At 38.3% G+C, this 22,968-nt stretch overlaps 1 protein-coding gene across 1 annotated transcript in view; it reads left to right on the top strand.

Moving 5' to 3' along the window:
• Nucleotides 1-21,302: 21,302 nt before the first annotated feature.
• The window catches only part of LOC145686329 (thioredoxin-2-like), a gene marked incomplete in the record, with an annotated part of 476,938 nt that continues 475,272 nt past the window's right edge, over nt 21,303-22,968 (top strand). The window contains 1 exon segment of the mRNA XM_081759540.1: nt 21,303-21,456. Coding sequence (XP_081615666.1) covers nt 21,418-21,456 — 39 coding nt within the window.

Here is a 22,968-nt window from a genome sequence, read left to right as displayed (position 1 = left end):
GGCAGTCTTGGTATTCTTACACATTTAGTCTTGGTTTTGGTCTTGCATATGCATCCTCGGTCCAGGAGCGTAACAAGACTGGGGCAACCGGGGCGATGCCCCCGTCCAAAGGCGATCACGGTGCTCGCAGGTACAGTCGTAAATAAATGGGAGTCGTAATTAAAAGACCTACATTTTAATGGTGACGTTCAGTTTCTCACGGTGCAATTTCACACGGTCCTGTTTATCGGATTAATCATTCTGCAGGTGTCGTGCACTTTCACACGGTCCACCTGTCAATCATTTGGTTCATCTTGAAAACGCTTTCACTATAGGAGGAGGGAGGACACAGAACAACTGTCAACTAACTAAGAACAGAAAAAGAGCAAACACAAGTTAAATATGAACAATTGCAATTAATACTACAGGAGGACAGCTTAGGAAATGTTTCACAAAAAGAATAATCAAAATAACCGGAAATTAAAATAATTTACGAACAAGACAGAAGAAAAGATAAGCAAACCTAAGTTATAGTAAGGAAGGAGAGAAAATATTAACATAAACAATATGAAATTGAAATAAATAGGAAAAATAATAATAAAAATTATCGCAAATTGAAATAGATGAAAACAAAAAAGAATAGCAAATGAAAATAAATAATAAGAACAGAAAAGGAACATAAAAATTGTAATCATTAGAAATAGGAGATAGAACAACCACAAATTAAAATAAATAAATAATAAAATAAGCAGCACATCAGAGAATTCGTTCAGGAAGTTTAAAAAGCGAAAAAAATGTGCCCGCCCCAAAGCATAGAAAAACGTTGTTATTTGTGAAACACAAAACATTAGCTGTATACTCCAAGGCAGTTTGAAGACGAACCTTGTCGTCTTGATATTTTCCGAGCGAACAATACATTGCTGAGGTAGAACATTCATACTTCTGTACATCGTCAATCCATTTTGTACAAATCATAGTTCATTATTCCAGCTTTTGAAGATGGGTAGGAGCAAGTTCGAGCGAGTTCTTTTGAAACTCGACTCGACTCGAAACAGACATCTTTAAGCTTGAGTCGAGAACTCGGCTCGAACAATTTCCTCCAACAAATTGAGGTTAAGTTTCGAGTCGAGTTGAGCTAAATCGAGCCAAATCCTGTGTGTAATTTCAAGTACTTTCTTCAAGTATCCTACATAGACAATATAATTATTATCAATGATATTACTACTGCTAGAACTTATTATTATTATTATTATTATTATTATTATTATTATTATTATTATTATTATTATTATTATTATTATTATTATTATTATTATTATTAACAACAACAACAACACAGCATATAAAGAGGAAAGACAGGCGGTTTATATCTGAATACCAAAATCCAAGGCGAGTCTAGGAGGCAATGACACCGTTTACGAGCTTTTCGGTTTGAGTTCCGGAGAAGCAAGTATTCGAGCTCGAGCCAAAAATCATTAAATGTTATAGGGCATCGGGCAAACATGTTCAAAAATGCTCGGCCCGGATTTAGGGCTGTCAACGGCTCGAGCTGCTCAGGTCACAGCTCATTCACTATCGAGCTGAACCGAGAAGTTGGCCGAGCTTACAACTCATCCAACCGAGCCGGCTCGAGCCATGGTCTCAGTTGAGCCTAGTCAAACCGAGCCGATGCACTCATTTCAACCCAGCCTGCTCAAGCCATCGGCTCAATTGAGATAGTATTAATTCAATTGTTCATATTTATTTTAAATTGTGTTTGCTCAGTTTCTGTTCTTATTTAGTTGACATTTTTCTGTCCTCCCTGCCCCTATAGTGAAAGCGGTTTCAGGATGAATCACATGATTGACAGGTGGACCGTGTGAGAATGCACCACACCTGCAGAATGATTAATCCGATAAAGAAGACGGTGCGAAATTGCTCGATAATGAGTACTGTGTGAAACTGTACAGTACGAAATCGCACGGAATCATTTTAATGGTTTTGGGTGACCACTTCCAACCTCTGCCAAATGTAAATTTAGTACTATCGTAGATATTAATTATGACGAAAGTCTGTGTCAAAACCTCTTGCATAATGTGTGGAACATTACATCTTTCTTCACCATTTGGTGTTCCACCGATGTATAGTCCAAACAGTTTATAAGGTTAAAAAAAAAAAAAAAAAAAACCTACCTATTACATTGAAACCTATATTTTCCGGCAGCAAAATGTCTGAAGGCCTAACCTCTTTGAAATACAGACCAAATATTAATAGCCCAAAACACTAAAACTTGATGACCCAATCACCCCAAACGAAATACTATCCAGCCCAATAAAATTTTCGTCAGGTCCAGTCACTTGGAAGGGCTTGAATGTAGTCCCCCAAACTTCGTGAAGGTCCAACTATTTCAACTACAGCCCAAATCTTGAAACTTACCACACTAGTAGTCGACACAAAGTATTGCCAATTCTAGTAAACGTATTTGTCAGAAATGTCATATTAGTGAAGTTGGCCCCGAAAAAAAAAGCAGGAAAATAACTTTTCAAAGAGTTTAATAGCCCATATTTCGGAAACTATAATAGCCCAAACGCGAAAAGTTGCTGACCCAATCAGCCCAAACGAAGTACTATCCAGCCCAATAAAAATCTTGTCTGGCCCAATCACTTGGGGGCTAATGTGAAGTTGGCCCCCCAAACTTTGTGAAGCTCTAATTCTGTTTCGAAAACAGCCCAAAACTTGAAACTTCCTAAATTGCTAGTCGACACAAAGTACTGTAAATTCCCATAAACATGTTTGTCAGAAATATCATATTAGTGAAGTTGGCCCCGACAAAAGAAGCAGGAAAATCACTTTTTAAAAAGTTTAATAGCCCATAGTTCGGAAACTATAATAGCCCAAACGCTAAAAGTTGCTGACCCAATCAGCCCAAACGAAGTACTATCCAGCCCAATAAAAATCTCGTCTGGCCCAAACACTTGGGGGGCTAATGTGAAGTTGGCCTCAAAAAATTTTGTGAAGCTCTAATTCTGTTTCCAAAACAGCCCAAATCTTGAAACTTCCTAAACTGCTAGTCGACACAAAGTACTGTAAATTCCCATAAACATGTTTGTCAGAAATATCATATTAGTGAAGTTGGCCCCGACAAAAGAAGCAGGAAAATCACTTTTCAAAAAGTTTAATAGCCCATATTTCGGAAACTGTATTATCCCAAACGCTAAAAGTTGCTGACCCAATCAGCCCAAACGAAGTACTATCCAGCCCAATAAAAATCTCGTCTGGCCCAAACACTTGGGGGCCTAACGTGAAGTTGGCCCCTCAAGCTTTGCGAGGCTGTAACTTTGTTTCCAGAGTAGCCCAAACGCTAAAAGTTGCTAGCCCAAATAGCCCAAATGAAGTACTTTCTGGCCCAATAAATATCTCGTGTAGCCCAAACTTTTGGGGGGCCAACTTCACACAGGCCTTTAATGCCTTATAATGAGATTCTGTTTCTTTTTCTACAGAATCAATACACAACTTATTATTTTCAACTTCTGTTTTCACAGTTTCTAACTGCGCTTGCAAATCTTTATGATTAACAGTCAAAGTACTACAGAGATTTTCTACACTACCTATTCTTTCATCAATTTTATTATTTGTAGTGGAAAGGCTATGCACATTTTCAACAATGCACTCCTGAATTCTAGCATTGTTAGCTTCAGCTTTTTCATTACTTTCTGCTATCTTACTGTTAATATCAGCATTACTTCGCTCAACGTTTTCTATTTTGCTAAGTACCTGAGCTAGCATTGCGGCGAGTTCATTCGCCTGCTCTGTCCCTTTTTCGCTTTCTTGCGGGGACTTGGGCAAAGAAAAATGTTTGGGAGGTGATTCGTGATCACGCTCAAGCACTTCAGAAGAAGTATGTGCGTCACATTTAGGACAGACCCAAACAAAAGAATCTGAGCTAAGATCTTCAAAAACACTAGAAGTATCTTTTAATTTGACACAAACAAAATGTGACCATTCGTGACATCTGTCACAAGATATAGCACGTTTCTTATCAGAATCGATCTGTTCCTCAGCGGCCAGAGGTTCGCTACAACAAACGCAAATAATATCATCTCCATTGGGAGGAAGATTCCTCGACTCAGCCGACAACTTACTTACTTATTTATAAATCTAATGAACATAAACATATGTAAGCTTCATCCAGTATATCTCTTCAACACCAACGCGACAGTCCGTATCACTCATTTTTTCCCGCATAAACACGACAACCACCAAATAGTGTGACATTTTACACATTAAAACAATCTTACAGCTGGGTAAGCCAACTTGTAGAGCACCATTTACTCTAAATTAAATTTCGAACTGGAAAGCTAAACTTGTAACGACCTTATATTAATCTCATGGCTGGAGAGCAACTCTGTAACGTACAAGTTTACACTAATTGTTTACAGTTTCATTCGTAGCTAAAATTTTATTGGGGAAAGGAAAGAAGGAAAAAAAATCAAGTGGGTCGCAGAAACTACTCCCTTCCTTAACCTACGATTTCAAGCCAATAAGCGCAACGCTATTTAATTCCAGACTCTTGCACACTAATGGTGCCATCGGTACCATGAGAGGAAGAAAAAAAATCAATTTTAAAACACCACATACTTTGCGTATTTTATTTATTTAACTCTTTCGCGAACAGCAGATAATGGTAAGAATTGTATCAATGTTAGCAATCATAAACAGCTAGACTCAATAACCATAGTAAGAAAATCATCAGACATACGTATTTCAGTCTCTTGAAATATTTAGAAAACTTCTCACACCAACGCAACTAAGTAGCTAGTAACAACAGCGTTTAAACATTATCCTTAATAACAATTAAGCAGTTGTTTATATTCCTCGACCAAGTATTTGAGACAGAATCTTTAGTAGGCTACATCATAATGAGTGAAGGGAGATTACGAAGTACATTACTGTTTACAAAACATCTCATCACAGAGGGAGTAAGTACGCGGCTGCGTCGATTAACCTTCCTCTCCAAAGCATAACGTCTCCACTACTCTTCCGCAACCAACTGTTAAGAGGGCGCTATCCCTCGACTTAGCTTACAACTAAACAGCGGCGGTAATAATACACATGGTAGAAACATATATAGGAAGTACCAGACCAGCCAGCAATCGGAACTCTACCCCTGACACCATCACATCTAGGCGTGAATACAATCGCAATGCCCACCGTCTTCGACGCGACCAACTGGACTATTTAAGTAGCTTTATAATTAAAGATAAGACATTAAAACAACTTGAGGATTTATATATATCTTTTCTTTGCGTGGTGACTTAATATTCTAAACTATGAACTATAAGTTAGAGGTAGCAATACGGAGTGCCCACTACCGGGACGAACATGAGCTAGCTGTCGCTAATTAAGCTTTAACTCTACCAAACATGATAACTACAGAATAGACAATACGGAGTGCCCACTACTGGGACAAAGCGAGCTAATTGTTAACGAGTGATACGCTATACATCTGCGCAACTCGAGAGAATAATTTCATTTAAAGCAAGAGAGAAATGGTGTTGACATCGGACTACCCCGTCGGCGTATGAGTTGACTTACTGGATGGAGGACTCACTTCCGTCTACTCGGACATGTTACGAGCGAAACTTACAATAATAGACAACATTGTGGACATTATATAATTAAATTGTATATTAAGTGAATTCACTGAGTAGCAAGAAAATTGATGAGTGATATAATATCTTCTAAGTAAAGTGACTTGGAACAGCAGAATAAACACACGATATTGATAATATTGTACCAGCTAATTACAAACGGAGACAAACATTTGAATAAATTATATGAATTTGGACAAGATTGTCTTACAGTTCCCGGGACGATGTTCACTTCTTCAATAGATTGAGTCAGAATAATAATAATAACAAAGTTACCTGGAGGCGGTGACCAAAGCTCATCCAACCGCTACTTACAAAACACCCACTGGTAAATAATACTGGCACCACGGACCAGTTCCAAGCATCTGGCAGCATCTTTGGGCAGCAACCGGTCTCCGACGGTCCCTCAGGTAGCTTAACACGCGGTAATAATAAACTTTAGCCAAAGGTAAGGTTAACCAAATGGCGACCTTCTTCTTTAGTCAGCAGCAACTAGAAGCACATCCTCAGCTTCCACTAGGTAGACGTAAGTGCACCGTATAAGTTGTTGAAGCGCCTTTGCCCACAACGACGACCACAGACGACGATCCAGGAAGGCGGCAGGCCTAGGTCCCACTAGAGCAGGATGGAGTCATTCGGCAAAATAACAAAGCACCAAGTCCCAAACTAGGAGATGAAGGAGAAGATGAGAGATCGCTACGAAGAACAATCACGCTGACGACGCCACAGACAGTTAATCCAAGGGAATGCAAGCAGGGCCGAGCTGGAACTAAATCAAAGGGGTGGCTCCTGGTATAATTGCCATAATTCTACCAAAGGCATGATGAACAGTTAGAGAGCAGCAAGTAAGTACCAATAGTAACAGGGGTAGACACGAACAGAATTGTAGATGAGCTATTATCGTTTATCACAAGTTACACGGATTTTTCAATATCACTCCACTACACCATCTCCTACAGAGAAATTTTTGATAGAAAACGAATTACATCACTGCGTAGATATGAAGAAACTTCGTATTCAAAAGACAGGACGGAGCACTACCCCCTTTCTCTCGACGCCATATTTTTGTTCAGAGAGCTAGGATAAAGGAGAACGCGCTCGGAGATCCCGCTCGTTCTCTGATTGGCCGCTCCTTACTACGCCACATAGCGAAAAACTAAAACAACGATTTTAATATTAACATGTATATAACTAAATGAAAATAAAAATTACATAAGTTGATATTCAATAATGTACGTCCATAACAAATTACTCAGTCTTTAATGAAATACAACTCCAATTTATTTCAAACAGCTAGCTTCATCTGTTGAGATTGAGAGATATCCACTCAATGCAGGCCATAGACGTACAAAGAAAGTAGCATACTTTAACTACACATACCAGCCCAATTGTCGACCATCTTGAATCCTTCATGAGGGTCGAGAATTGAGAGAAAAGAAAGAAATAACACTAACTAAGAGCTGATTGAATATTTCTATAATGGAATCTCTTTGGGAAAATGTAACGCTCAAAGAGGAACGTTACAATGTTTTTCTGGAAACCGACAACGGAACACACAGAACTATCAACGTTGCTTATTCTCTCTACCAGAGTCTGATGTCGGGTGAGATTACTGTAACTGGAGCTAGTTCTTCAACTCTTCTTCAAGAAGCCCGAGAAAAATTGAAGCACGTAAGTCAGAACTTATTAACACATCAAAAACAAGTCAGTTGTGGCTTGCATACCAGCGCATGTTGACTACAGCAAGGAAATTTGTGGCAGCAGACCGAACAGGAAGCTGGGAGGATCACCTTGATGTTATAGCAGAGTGCATTCCCATATTCGCTGCAGCAGGACACTTCAGTTATTTGAAGTCGACGTGCTTGTACTTGCAAGCAATGTTAACGCTGCCATCGGTTAATCCAACAGTTCACGAAAGCTTTCAAAATGGGTTCGGAGTTGTTAGAAGAAGCAACCGTTATTGGGCTGGGTCGTTCTCTCATCTAGTCATAGAGCAGGTTCTGATGAGATCGCTAAAATCCACTGAAGGTCTAACCCCATTGAGTGGAATATCGGAGATGCAACGATCTTTGTGGGTGCTCTCAATGCCAGAATGCTCCGAGTACAATCGGGCGATGCAAACTCTTACTCATACAGCATATGTCACTAGCGAACAAAATAAAGAAGCCGAGACGTGAAGAATGTCACGTAATATCAGTGACACACGACGCATTCTTGCAGGACTGCAGCCCATTTCACAACTTGACGGAGACAAATCGTTGAGAAACATTGCCACTGGCGTCACAGCGGATTCCTCGGTCAACGCCCATAATTTATTTTTAGTTGGAGAAGAGCTTGCGAAAAAACTATCTGGCAAAGACCTGTTCAATGTGAAGTGGAAACGTGCAGATAAAGTCAAAACTCTAGCATCCCCGAGTAGTGTTAAAATCAGCAGCGATATCTCCGTCGATTCGAATCTTCTGTTTCAAAGACTGTTGGTTGTCGCTAATGCAGGCAGCACATCTTTAGAGGAGATCTTAGCGCATGATTTATGTGCCTACCCACCAGCTTTATTTGAGTCACCCAGCATGATGCGTAAGGCAGACAACGCCCCACTGGTTCATGTACGTATGGCAGGATAGCCCCCCCCCACTTCAGAAAATTGAAACAATGACTAGGTCATTCGTTTTTACCGTTTGTACCGAATATATTTTCGTTTCTACCATTTTCCTTATAGGGTTAATTGAGAGGTCAACTGGGGGGGCTATCTTGGCGCCAAGATATTCCCCCCTAACACAGCACAAAAAATTGAAACACACCATTCGAAAACAAATCGTTTGTACCGCAAAAACTTTTGTTTGTGCCTGATAGTTTTCGAGAAACAGGGGATGACATTTCGGGGGGCTATCTTGGCGCCAAGAGAGTCCCCCGTATCACAGCACAAAAAATTGAAATATACCATTCGAAAGCAAATCGCTTGTACCGTTTGTACCGAAAAAAGGTTTGTTTGGGGGCGCGGTGGCTCAGTGGTAGAGTGTTCACCTCCGGTGCTTGGGGTCCCTGGTTCGATCCCAGCTCGCACCTTGTGGACTTTGTGGTGGACAAACACTGTGCTCATGGGTTTTCTCGCGGTTCTCCCGTTTCCTCCCACTTTCTGCATTCCACCATTTCACTCATCTCTCATCGTCACCGTCTCCTTTAGCCTAACCGGCATAACCGTGGGACGTAAAACTTAAAGATTTCATTTCATTTTTTTCAAAGTATTGTGTGTACCTTGATAGTTTTCGAGAAACAGGGGATGACATTTGGAGGGGATATCTTGGCGCCAAGATAGCCTACCCGTATTACAGCACAAAAAAATGAAATACACCATTCGAAAGCAAATTGTTTGCACCGTTTGTACCGAAAAAAGTTTTGTTTGTACCTTCATAGTTTTCGAGAAACAGATGACACTTGGAGGGGCTATTTTGGCACCAAGATAGCCGCCCCGCATCACAGCACAAAAAATTGAAATGCACCATTCGGAAGCAAGTCGTTTGTACCGTTGTACCGAAAAAAGTTTTGTTTGTACCTTGATAGTTTTTGAGAAACAGGGGATGACATTAGGGGGGCTATCTTGACGCCAAGATACCTCCCGTATCACATCACAAAAAATTCAAATACACCATTCGAAAGCAAATCGTTTGTACCGTTTGTACCGAAGAAAGTTTTGTTTGTACCTTGAGAGTTTCGAGAAACAAAGGATGACATTTGGGGGGCTATCTTGGTGCCAAGATAGCCCCCCCCGTATCACACCACAAAAAATTGAAACGCACCATTCGAAAGCAAGTTGTTTGTACCGTTCTACAACAAAAATTTTGTTTGCACCTTGATAGTTTTTGAGAAACAGGGGATTCCATTAGGGGGGCTATCTTGGCGCCAAATTAGCTCCCCCTTATCACAGCACAAAAAATTGAAATACACCATTCGAAAGCAAATCGTTTCTACCGTTTGTACTGAAAAAAGGTTTTTTTGGACCCCGATAGTTTTCGAGAAACAGGGGATGACATTTAGGGGGTATCTTGGCATAGCCCCCCCGGTATCACAGCAAAAAAAATTGAAATACACCATTCGCAAGGAAATCGTTTGTACCGTTTATACCGAAAAAAGTTTTGTTTGTACCTTGATAGTTTTCGAGATACAGGGATGGCATTTGGGGAGGCTATCTCGTCGCCAAGATAGCCCCCCGTATAACAGCATAAGAAATTGAAATACACCATTCGAAAGCAAATTGTTTGTACCGTTTGAACCGAAAAAAATTGTTTATACCTTGATAGTTTTCGAGAACAGAGGATAGCCGCCAAGATAGCCCCCCCCCCCTCGTATCACAGCACAAAAAATTGAAATACACCATTTGAAAGCAAATCGTTTGTACCGTTTGTACCGAAAAAATTTTGTTTGTATCCTGATAGTTTTCGAGAAACAGGGTATGACATTTGGGGGGGGGGGGGGGCTATCTTGAGGCCAAGATAGCCTTCCCGTATCACAGCACAAAAAATTGTAATACACTATTCCAAAGCAAATCGTTTGTACCGTTTGTACCGAAAAAAGTTTTGTTTGTACCTTGATAGTTTTCGAGAAACAGGGGGTGTCATTTCGGGGGGCTATCTTGGTGGCAAGATAGCCTCTCCGTATCACAAGACAAAAGATTGAAATACACTATTCGAAAGCCAATTGTTTGTACCGAAAAAAGTTTTGTTTGTACTCCGATAGTTTTCGAGAAACAGGGGATGACATTTGGGGGGCTATCTTGGCATAGCCCCCCCCCCCGCCGGTATCACAACACAAAAAATTGAAATACAACATTCGCAGGGAAATCATTTGTACCGTTTGTACCGAAAAAAGTTTTGTTTGTCCCTTGATAGTTTTCGAGAAGCAGGGGATGACATTTGGGGGGCTATCTTGGCGCCAAGATAGCCCCCCGTATTACAGCACAATAAATTGAAATACACCATTCGAAAGCAAATCGTTTCTACCGAAAAAAGTTTTGTTTGTACTTTGATAGTTTTTGAGAAAGAGGGGATGATATTTGGGGCAGGGGGATGATATTTGGCGCCAAGATAGCTCCCCCGTATCAAAGAACAAGAAATTGAAATATACCATTCAAAAGCAAGTCGTTTGTGACGTTTGAATCGAAAAAAGTTTTGTTTCTGCCGCGATTAATTTTCGAGAAAGAGTGGATGACATTTAAGGAGCTATCTTGTACCCAAGATAGCCCCCGTGATGTGTACTTTTTCCATGCCCATTAATAAGTATTATGTGGCTATCATGTGAATTTGTGTATTTAGAACTCTGGTTGTACATATCCAAATAAAAAAGGAACTTCTTGGGAATAACTCAACGTTAAAATTGATTCGGCGAGTGGGAAACATTGTGAGTCCAAAACAAGCCATTTTGAGTTAAAGGTAAAAGCCATTTTGAGGCAAATAATACTAAAGATGTTGAACTACAAGCTGTAATGAAGAGCAGTACAATTTTCAATACCTTGCACGTTGTAGCAGAATGCTGTAATGTCGACTGTACATTTGTGGCATTAACAAATGAAAGTTCTTTCTTCATATATCTCAAAATGCGTTTTGTGGACCTGTAGTGTTTTTCCACTTATCAATTAAATTAAATTTTATCTATTTGTGCCCTTTTCCCTAAATAAATACCGTAAAAAGAATAACAAAGTGTGTACAAATTCAGAAATTAAATGGATTCAGATATATATAATCTTAAAGAAAGAAAAATAAAAAATGAAATGTTTGCTCACCTAAACTGCGTCCTTCCACGTTTCAGCTTTACACCAACTGAAGAAATTAACTGTTTATATCTGTCACATTAACGGCTCGAGAAACTTGCCGCTTTCATAGACAATAGACGAAAGGAAGTAGGTCATTGCTGAATAATACATATTTACTTACAGGAAAGGGCAGAAATATTAAAAATCTAATTGAATCGGTAAGTGGAAAAAACTAATAGTCCACAAAACGCATTTTGAGATATTTGAAAAAAGAACTTTCGTTTGTTAATGCCACAAATGTACAGTCGCCATTATAGCATTCTGTTATAACGTGCGAGGTCTTGCAAATTGCACTGCTCTTCATTACAACTTGTAGTTCTACATCTTTAGTGTTATTTTTGCCTTTACTTGAAAATAGCTTATTTTGGACTCACACTGTTTTCCCACTCGCCGATTCAATTCTAACGTTGAGTTATTTCCGACTTTTTTTTTTTCTATTTCGATATGCACAACAAGAAATCTAAATACACATCAATTCACATGAATAAACACATAATACTTATTAATGGGCATGGAAAAAGTACACATTAGGGGGCCTATCTTGCGTACAAGATAGCCCCCAAATGTCATCCCCTGTATCTCGAAAACTATCAGGGTACAAACAAAACTTTTTTCGGTAGAAACGATTTGCTTTCGAATGGTGTATTTCAATTTTTTGTGCTGTGATACGGGGGGCTATCTTGGCGCCAAGATAGCCCCCCCAAATGGTATCCCCTGTTTCTCGAAAACTATCAGGGCAAACAAAACTTTTTTCGGTACAAACGGTAGAAACGATTTGCTTTCGAATAGTGTATTTCAATTTTTTGTGCTGTGTTACGGGGCGGCTATCTTGGCGCCAAGATAGCCCCCCCAGTTGACCTCTGAAGTAACCTATAAGGAAAATGGTACAAATGAAAATATTTTCGGTACAAACGGTACAAACGTAGTACAAACGAATGACCTAGTCATTGTTTCAATTTTCTAAAGTGGGGGGGAGCTATCTTGCCACACGTGGCCCATGTGATACTAGAGTTTAGCAAGCAGCATGGTGAGGACAGTGTTAGCGTAGGCGATGACGATGTAGATGTGTAATTTGCCTCCCAAAGTCTTTCGTCTTCCCATTCTTTTGCTTTAAAATATTTTTGCTTTATATATAGGTGTTATGTTTCTATAAAACGCATTGTCTTGTATGTACACTGTATTATGGTATGACCTTCTATTTGCTATTGCTTGTGGTGTATGCCAATAAACTGAATGTTTTAATTGTTTAAACGAATATGGTGAGGACAGTGTTAGCGTAGGCAATGACGATGTAGATGTGTAATTTGCCTCCCAAAGTCTTTCGTTATTCCCATTCTTTTGCTTAAGAATATTTTTGTTTTATGTATAGTACTTATATTAAAGCGACCTTTGATTTAAAGAAAGAAAGAAGATTTTTTCATGCGTAGAACGATTATCAGGGTTGCCAGAGCCCAAGAAAGGTAAAAGTGTAGATTTTCCCAATTTTTTTAAGGTTTCTTGTTCTTCTTTTTCTACAGCTTGGGCACAGGGGGCACAAACGATACGTCGTTGGCAAGGGGGTACCATAAGCTTTCCAACGCGATATGCTTCATGTCTCTGTGACAATTAGGGAGGATGCTAGATCTAAGAAACAGAAGTTAGACCACAGTAAAAAGTATACAGTGACCCTCCTTTGTCCGCGGTTCCGAATTTTTATCTCCCTTACTGTTGAACCTACGTCCTTCATTTTGTAATAGTATTGTTACCAATGTCTGGTCTATGCGCAGGAAGTTTTCTGCTGGCGCATGAGGACGTACAGTATTGCCAGGGTCCAAGAAATACCAATTAAAAAAAACAAAAAAAATCGACTTTCTTCTTCTTCTTCTACGGGTTGGGCATGATGGGTACAAAAGTCAATTCGTTGGAATTTGTGGTCTATGAGCGTTTCAACGAGGTATCATTTATGTCTCTGTGTCAATTAAAAGGGCTACTAGAGCCGCCAACGTAAAGGTCTACGATTTTTTCGAAAAACCATGGTCCCCCATTTTGAAAACCGTTTTTGGGGGTGTTCCCGTGGTCCGATTTTGTCGAATTTTGGATATTTTCATCAGGTGAGGTACCTAAACAAAATACAGGTGTAAAACTAAAGGTTGCAATTTTGCCCAGATCAAACCGTATTTTGACTCGACTACTACGAAATCCAGAAAATTTAGATATACTGTTTGCCTGATTTCTAAATGTTGTACGATTATTATTTCTGTTTCTTCTTAAATGTAAGCAATTCATAGATATCAGACAGGGGCGGATCCAGGGGGGGGCGATCGGGGCGATCGCCACCCCCAGAAGAGGAAACTTTCTTATTTTATATATATAAATAAAGCCCATCCCAAAGTTTGGAGCCCTTAAAAGTAGCAGTATGACAACCCACCGCCCCCCCCCAGAACTCGGTCCTGGATCCGCCCCTGATATCAGATATACAATATCGTTGTAATGTCATCTCTTTCTATCCCCCACCCCTTGCTCGTCCCAAGCTGTTGGAGAATTAACCTGGACTTAAACGGCTTTGAGAGTGTCACTATCATCAGTGACACCGAAAACTATAGATTGCACACAAATATCAGTAGTTTTAAATAATTTCTACATGTCACCACTCAATGTTTCGCTTTTTGCGCTTACAAGGCTCCGCTCCTCCTTTAAAACGATAATTTTTAAAAGCACTGGGTTTAGGATCTGTTTATTTTTTGTTGAAGAGTTTATATACCGAATTTCATTTGCTAACTGGGCGGGATCGTGAAATACTAAATTTTTGCTCCTCGCTCCCTCATTAGGATAGGCATGTTCATAATCGGCGTGGGTGGATAAGTATAGTAAAATGGCCCAAGATGAATCTTGGGGCGAACAGTGGGTGATATGTAGGTACCCCCAAGATACATTAATCCCTCACGTTTGAAACCCCAACTCTCATTAGATCATGAGAAATGGCGCAAAATCGGAAAAGTGGGTATTAATTTATTTCTCAACCATCAACCATCGTGTTTGATGGGTATGGAATTTGCTCACCATTGTTCCTTATACTAATTTATTGCTTGTGGTGTGTGCCAAGAAACTGAATGTATTAACTGTTTAAATGAATATGCAGGGGTGTAGCCAGCAGGTTTGTGTTAGGGGGGCCCGTCGTTTTTGACGGGGGGCCAGCTACAATGTACAAAGCCAAAAAAAAAATGTGTTGCTGCTAGTGTTTTTGAGGCTGAAAGAAAGGGAAATTTTGGTTTCCTTCTGGAAGACTAAAAACACTATTTAAGCTTATTATTATTATTATTATTATTATTATTATTATTATTATTATTATTATTATTATTATTATTATTATTATTATTATTATCCATAAATTATATTCAAGATAGTTTTTATTATGCTTAATCAAGAACTACTGCCCGGGACCAAACGCTATACTTTTGTGCATAATTATAAAGGTAACCAAAAAAGTTCTGTCCCTTTTCGTGGAGGTATGTGTTCAATTGGACCTCACACCGTGAGTTGAATGCGAGTGGAGATAAGGCGAACGTCAGTTGTTGGTGTGGGTATATCCAACATACTACCTGGTTGTGACAATTCAGACACACCATGAACTTGCGTAAAGACAGAGGGAACATGGGACATCCACAGAGCGTCATAAGAGCATGTATGCTGAACGAGTTCAAATGGAGGTCAAACGCCGCTGTAGCGGGACAGACGATATGCCAGGCCTTTGGTGAGGGTGTCGTGACGACGCGGACATTGCAGCGATGGTTTAACAAGTTTAAGGACGATGACGAAACACCCGAAAACAACATGTGCCAGAAGACCAACACATGTACAAAGAGGAACTGGGACTACAATTTAGTGTGTGGAGAAACCATTCGACAGCACATCTATCAACTTGTGAAGCACTACAAGTTGGGTCGATGGGTCTCTCATATTTTGACTCCGGGCCAGAAGGCAATGCGGCAGTCGCCTGTGTTTATTTACTGTTTCGGAACGATTTCTGGACAGGGCGTTGACATGTGATAAAAAGTGTGTCCTATACGAAGCTCCACGGTGCCGTCATCATTGGTTAGCATCCCATGAACCGATTTTAAACCAGCCGAAACCAGCACTGTACCAGAAGGTCCTTCTGTGTGTTTGGTGCATCGTGCATCGGGAACTGCTACCAGCTGGTCAGAGTATCAATACAACTGTGTAGTGTCAGCAGTTGACTTGTGCTCAACAAAAACTCAAAACTCTGGAGCCATCACTTCTGAGTTGCAAATGGGTTCTCGTTTACGGGACAACGCTAAGTCCCACGTGGCTAGGATGACTCAGGACACCATTTTCCGCCTTGGATGGGAAACAATATTGCAACCACTATATTCCCCGGGTATTGCACCGTCCAATTATCACCTGTTCCATTCTTTGGACAACCACTTTAGAGGACGCCAGTTCAAATCCCTAGTAAAAGTCCAAAATGCACCTGATAATTTCTTTGTTTTACTGCCCACCAAGTTCTACCGCGATGGATTGCATGGCCTTCCAGAATGTTTTCAGAAGGTCGTCGATGCTGATGGGGGCTATTTTTAATTTTCCAGGTTAGGTGACATATCGATGTTCGAAGGTGGTGGGTGAAAAAGCAAGATAACTCTTCGTGGTTACCTTTATATTTAAATTTAAGACCTTGTATACAGAACATATCTACACAAGATTGATTTTCTTTGAAATTTCACTTAATTTCTTTATGGTTTCCTGACAAAAATATTTATTTATTATTCGTGACTTAAAAAAAAAATATTTTCTTACACTGAGTAGAAATAAGAGAGAGAGCGAATGAAATCCAAATTGAATAAAAGCATTGTTTCTCACCAAATTTTCCATCCTCTATATCCTTTAAAACACTTATTAAAGCATATAAAATATACTGTACTTACAAATCAGTTTAGTACCTTTGTTTTATGGCTGTATTTGTAGTACCTTGTTAAAACGTTTGTCTTCAAATTGTCAAATATAAATCGCAGTAAATTGGGTAATCTGCTGTCACAAAAAAGTATTCTATTTTTCGATCGGTATAAGGAAGAGATACTATACTATTTTTCGATCGGTATGGAAAAACAATATTTCTCCATAAATTTTACCACAAATTATTAATTATCAATAAACTTTGTTACTTTTAAATGAATGAAGCGAGATAATTTTACTATGATGTTTTAAAAGCTGGTCATTTGGGGGGGCCAGGAAATCATTTAGGGGGGCCGGGCCCCGATCGGCCCCCCCTTGGCTACACCCCTGTGAATATGGTGAGGACAGTGTTAACGTAGGCGATGACGATGTAGGTGTGTAATTTGCCTCCCAAAGTCTTTCGTCTTCCCATTCTTTTGCTTTAGAATATTTTTGCTTTATATATAGGTGTTACGTTTCTATAAAACTCATTGTCTTGTACACTGCATTATTGTATGACCTTCTATTTGCTATTACTTGTGGTGTATGCCAATAAACTGAATGTTTTAACTGTTTAAACGAATATGGTAAGGACAGTGTTAGCGTAGGCAATGGCTCGATCTATTTTGTTCAAACTTGGATGTATGTATTGGTGTATACAAGGGCTTAAAAAAATAACAGCGCCCCCGACCATTTTGCCCCCTCAAAATTTTCGATTGAATATTTTGAGCCTCTTTTGACCTATGATGGCCTGCGAGCACAATTCTGAAAAAATAAATTTTAGATGTTGGTTTAAACCTACACTCACATATATTTTTTTCAAACTTGTATCACGGGTACTCCATGGTCAAAATTAACCAAAACCAACCATATTATACATATAAGGGAGCAAATGCAAAATGAACAACTATTGATGTAGCTTCAGCATAGCTTCTAAGTTAATGAATGAGAAATCACACCTGAAGTGCCAAATTCACTGAGGCCCCATTTGATGGGCTGTGGCGTCCCTATCCTCATTTTGAGCCAAAGTGAAACTGTCGATATTGGTGTTCATTTCATATGAACCAATCAGCCTGAACATGAATATGGGATTAAAATTGTCGTTAGACCCCTGTAAGAATCCCATTTGAGGATGCCTGAAGTTTCAGTGTGTGTTCATATAAGAAATCAATGTTACCTGTACTTACAGTGTCCAATCAAAGTGAATGGAAAGAGACTAACCATCAACAACAGCTTGAGCTGGAAAGACACTAACCAACAACAACAACTTAATGAAGTGCAACCTTTGTTGTAGTGTTTCCCATAGGTTCTGAGAGGGAGAATAGGGATAAGAAGTAGAGTAGTGGAAAACTGCAACATTTGAATAAAATACACATTTCAACCAAGAAATAGAAGAAAATATAATGCAAATGGAAAGTAAGTTACGTATGAGAAGCACAAGTATTTCAATGTGCGAAACAAATAAGGATGAAAAGAACATTGTAGTACGTACTTCAGTCCTTGTCACTGTTTTCATTTATGACCACACAAATGTTGTCGTGATCGTATATTTGTGCTGGTTTTGGGGTCCTCGACAAATATCTACCATAACTAAGGTAATAAATAATGACTGCAAAATGGGAGGAAGAGCCAACTATTCGCACACCATTTGCAGAGTTTCAACAATACCTAATGACATTTTTGTAACCTTCTGTATTTGGGTTTAGATGAAGCATTTGTACTAAATGCTTCTTGCTTTGCGTATTTCTTGAATGTACTGTCGTTTTCAATATATTGTTACCTTTAACATACTGCATATTAATATTACTTCTTTCATCCAACATTTCAGACAAATAACATATTGCCTGTTTATATTGGAAGGATATACAAAACAATCCTTTTCAATATTTTTCTGTCATTCGAGGAAAATCATGAAGATCCTGTGAAGAAATAAATGTGAACTAAAGTTCTCTTGTTCGCAATTTCTTCAATTCAACAAAGGATGCAAAGGTGTTTTAGTTTCCTGAAGTTTTCGCAGATTTCATGATTGCGGTGATTGCGGAGTGTTTTTGATCTGGTTTCAATATATGGAGAATTTATTGTGTAGAGAATTAGAAATTCAATAATACGGCCGATACTAGCTATCAATTCATTGTCAAATATTTCATCCAACAGACGATACTTTTCTTTCAGCGTTCCATGTGTAGCTTCAACTGCCCAACGAATTCTTGTAACAAATCTGGCATCATTTGCTTCTGCAGTGGACAATTGTGATTTCTTACTTTTAAATGCAGGCATAGGAATTTCATAACCTTTGTCCTCAATATAAGTTTTACAGGGTTTATATTTTAATCCATTGATTACTAATTTACTAATATAAAACGTACAATTTTTATGTAGATGGAGGGTCTTGCCCCCAAGAAAATTCGCAACAGACCCCCCTGGCTGTCAGTATTCCTTTTTCCGCGACAAATTCACAGAATCACAAAGATTCATTGTTTCGTGTTTGTTTTCAAGGGTGTTAATTCCCCAATAAATTGTTAAATATTTCACTATATCTCAAAGTAGGGAGGGGGCGTCACAGGCCATCAAATGGGGCCTCAGTAAATTTGGCACTTCAGGTATAATTTTTCATTCATTCACTTAGCAAATATTCTAAAGCTACATCAATAGCTGTTCTTTTGGTAATTTCTCCCTTATAGGTGTGATGTGGTTGGTTTTGGCTAATTTTGACCATGGCGTACCCGTGATACAACTTTGGAATAATATACAGTGGCTCAATAAAGAAGTCGGACATATACATATTCACACATTCCAAGAGAGAATAGACATTCCAAGAGTACGCTTCAAAGAACAAAAAATATTTTTTAAGTACTCTATATTATTTACTTATGGAAAATAGAAACATCAATGACAAAACTCAATTTCATGACTACAAAAAATACAAAAAATGAAAATACAGCTAAAATCCATGTCAAAAAAGAACTCGGACAGGTAGTACCACTCTCTTTCTTTTGGGGCTTAATAGGGGAATTTCCGAGAGTTTGTCTACTTGACAGTTTCAGGTGTCCAAGTGAAACGAGTTGAAGCCACACTGTTCGTGCGTAGGTAAAACTGTGTGTTTAAAATTTAAAATGGGAAGTCAACTTGGGCAAACTTCTTTAGCAATAAGAAAACTTATTTTAAAATATGATAAAGAGGGAAAATCAGTTTGTGATATTGTAGAAATAGTAAATAGGTTACACTCCAAAGTTTATGGCATTATTAGAAGTTTTAAATCAACAAAATCACTGGAAAATAAACCAAAAAGTGATAGACCTAGAGTGTTTTCAAAGTCAGATGAGCTATAGATTGTACTATAGGTTAATAAATACTCCAAGATAAGTGTCCTAAACTGGCCAAAGAACTATAAGAACATCTTAATAAAAGTGTGCATCCCGAAACGATAAGATTGGTTTTAAGAAGAAGCAATTTACATGGAAGAGTAGCCCGTAGAAAACCATTCGTTAGCAAGTGCAATAGACAAAAGAGACTTAGTTTTGCAAAAACTTATAAAAATAAAGATTTTTCGTTTAGGAGTACTGTGTTATTCGCGGACTAAAGCAAATTTAATTTGTTCCGCTCAGATGGTCAATGTTATATCTGGCGAAAACCTAATGAAAAAATCCGACAGCGTAATCTCCGATCCACTGTGAAAAATAGAGATGGCTGAGTAATGGTTTGAAGCTGTATGTCTGGTGTTCGTCCAGGTAAACTGTGTGTAATCGATGGAATTATGAACCAAACGAAGTATTTAAACATTCTGAAGCAAAATTTGGTACAAAGTACTGAAACATTGGGAATAACAGAGAACTTCCAGTACTACCAGGATAACGATCCCAAGCATAAAGCACTCAATGTGCGTTTGTGGCTCCTGTATATTTGTCCGTATGTGGTGGAAACACCTCGGTAATCTCCTGATATTAACTTTATTGAGCACTTATGGGCTCATTTGGAAAACCAGTCAAAATATCATACTATTAGAACAAAGGATGACTTGGAATCAGCACTTCAGACTGAATGGGCAAAAAATTATCCTTCCTTCAGCACAAAACTTGTAAATTTGATACCCGGAAGATTGAAAGCGATCGCGAAAAATAAAGGATTGACAACAAAATATTAAAAATATCTAATAACAGTCTAAAATTTTGTTAGAAATAAAGTGTCCGAGTTCTTTTTTGACATGGATTTACGCCATGTTTTCACTTTTGGTATTTTTTATAGTCATCAAATTGAGTTCTGTCATTGATGTTTCTATTTTTCAGAAGGAAATAATATAGAGTAATTAAAATATATTTTTTGTTCTCTGAAGAATACTCTTGGAATGTTTATTCTCTCTTGCAATGTGTAAGTAGGTATGTGTCCGACTTCTTTATTGAGCCACTGTATGTGATTCTAGGGTTAAAGTGGCATCTAAAATTTAGTTTTTCATGATTGTGCTCGCAGACCATCATAGGTCAAAAGAGGCTCAAAATCTTCAATCAATTTTTAAGAGGGGAAAATGGTCGGGGGGAGCAGTTACTTTTTTCAGTCAAAGCGCTTGGAACACCTATGCATACATCCAAGTTTGAACAAAATCGATCGAGCCATTCTTGAGAAATAAATTAATCATACTTTTCCGATTTTGCGCCATTTCTCATGAACCAATGAGAGTTGAGGTTTGAAACGTGAGGGATTAATGTATTTTGGGGGTATCGACATATCACCCACTTGTCATCCAAAGATTCATCTGGGTCCATTTTAGTATACTTACCGTCCCTTACCCATGATATTAATCATATGATCGTTGAACGCCCTAAGGGTGATCAAAAGAAGTATCATTATAATTGGTTCGTGGTTATATGACGCTATATGACAGAAATTCACACTCATTTTAATTATATAGATTTTTAAGTAGAATACGAAATCAAGTTTTCCATTATGCAGCTCGGAAGAGATTTAAGTCAGTTACACTGTGCAATTTTCGTTGCTAGCTTGTTACAGAAGTTGCTACCGCTACCATGTTTAAAATTTAGTATTTATTTTGTGATGTTACGATTTCGTTACACTTGAAATATAAGAATGGCTGTGGTGACTACTCTTCGTGAGCTCAACACAAAAGTAAGTATTAACGTAAAATATACTGATTGCATATTATGATTTACCAATGTAACAATTACTTATCTTACCTGTTATTGAACACAAACTTTACTACATCTATTAGAGGAAAAATAACTCAGATGAAAAAAATCTGAATGTGTATTCCTTCACCACAATTACAGATTTATTTGTACGTCATAAATGTACATGTATTAGAATTATTGATATTTCTACGAATTAATTGTGTTACAAAGAAGGTGGACAGCAAATTATTTTACCTCTAGGAATTGGCTTATTCCCCAGAATTAATTCTAACACAAGTTTACTTCAGTGAGTATAGAGGAAACACTTTTGATTTTTTTTTAAAATAAGAAATAAGATACTTGAATACATCAATTTCCCTCTCGCTTATTCTTTGTGATGCTATTATGTTACTCCCCTGTACTTTTAAATCTTTTTATTACCCTTTTACTTTGTGAGCTTCTGTGATACTTCCAGAGATGGTTCATGTGCACTCTTTGTTTTATTTTTATTCAGACATATTATTAATTTAATTTGACTTGTAACGAAGACAATACCTCACCTGCAATAAATTAAAAATTTTGAGTGCTGGTCAAGCCTAGGTACACCATATTTTGCGAAATTTACAGGTAAAATTCAGTACTCTGCATGGAAAGACTTGTTTATGAGAAACAAATTTATCTAGGCGTCAGAATTAAATTAAATAGTAAAGTATACAGTCGCATTCTGTTTACAAATGTAGGGTTACTAGAGTAAAATCGTACAAGTTGTATACAGCGGTTAAAATAAATGGGTGCGTATAAAAGATGGCTGGATTAGATACAATTTTTTCCCCGGGGGGAGTATTTTTGCACTGCGTACATAAGCTGTATTTCATGTATACAAGTGCAGCGTTGCTAGCGTGAAACCTTTACAAGTGCTATAGAAACTCATATCATTGCGAAAACCCACGTTTTTTCAGTACCCTCAGGGGTATACACACGGTTACTCACGTGTACAACATGAGCCTGCTTGCTTCGCTCTACTCTGACTCGGTGTGGTAGCATTCGTGCTTTTTAGTAGTCACCTAATAGAGTTTAATTTTCAGATTCTTTGCACTAAAGATTTAATGGCTGATGTCTAGATGCTGTATTGATCCTCAAATTGGGAAAGAATTGTATTTTTTCAACAATTACTTCTAGTGCCCCCCTTAAACTTCATCTATACCAAGTCAGCTATTGTAATGTCGCCCAGCGTAAATCTTTTGGAGGACAATAAGAATGAAATTAGTGAAAGAATTATAGTATTTCGACAATTATTTCAAGAGGTGTGCCCAACCTTGACTTACATGAAATTTTGTTTGAATTCTTACTTAGTATTTGACGGATGAGCACCATGATTATACTTACATTTTGCTCCTTTTAGGCAAGCATGTAGCGTTAGATTTGTACATGAGATTTTCATTTCAGCGGAATGTTTGATGTGGCACTTAGTTCGTTGTAATATAGTGTGATTGGGCAGAAACTATAAATG

This window comes from Thermobia domestica, chromosome 5, assembly GCF_964235325.1.
Source record: "Thermobia domestica chromosome 5, izTheDome1.hap1.1, whole genome shotgun sequence".
Classification (NCBI taxonomy): domain Eukaryota; kingdom Metazoa; phylum Arthropoda; class Insecta; order Zygentoma; family Lepismatidae; genus Thermobia; species Thermobia domestica.
The sequence above is the reverse complement of the archived record's forward strand: the minus strand, read 5'-3'. Positions and strand labels throughout refer to the sequence as shown.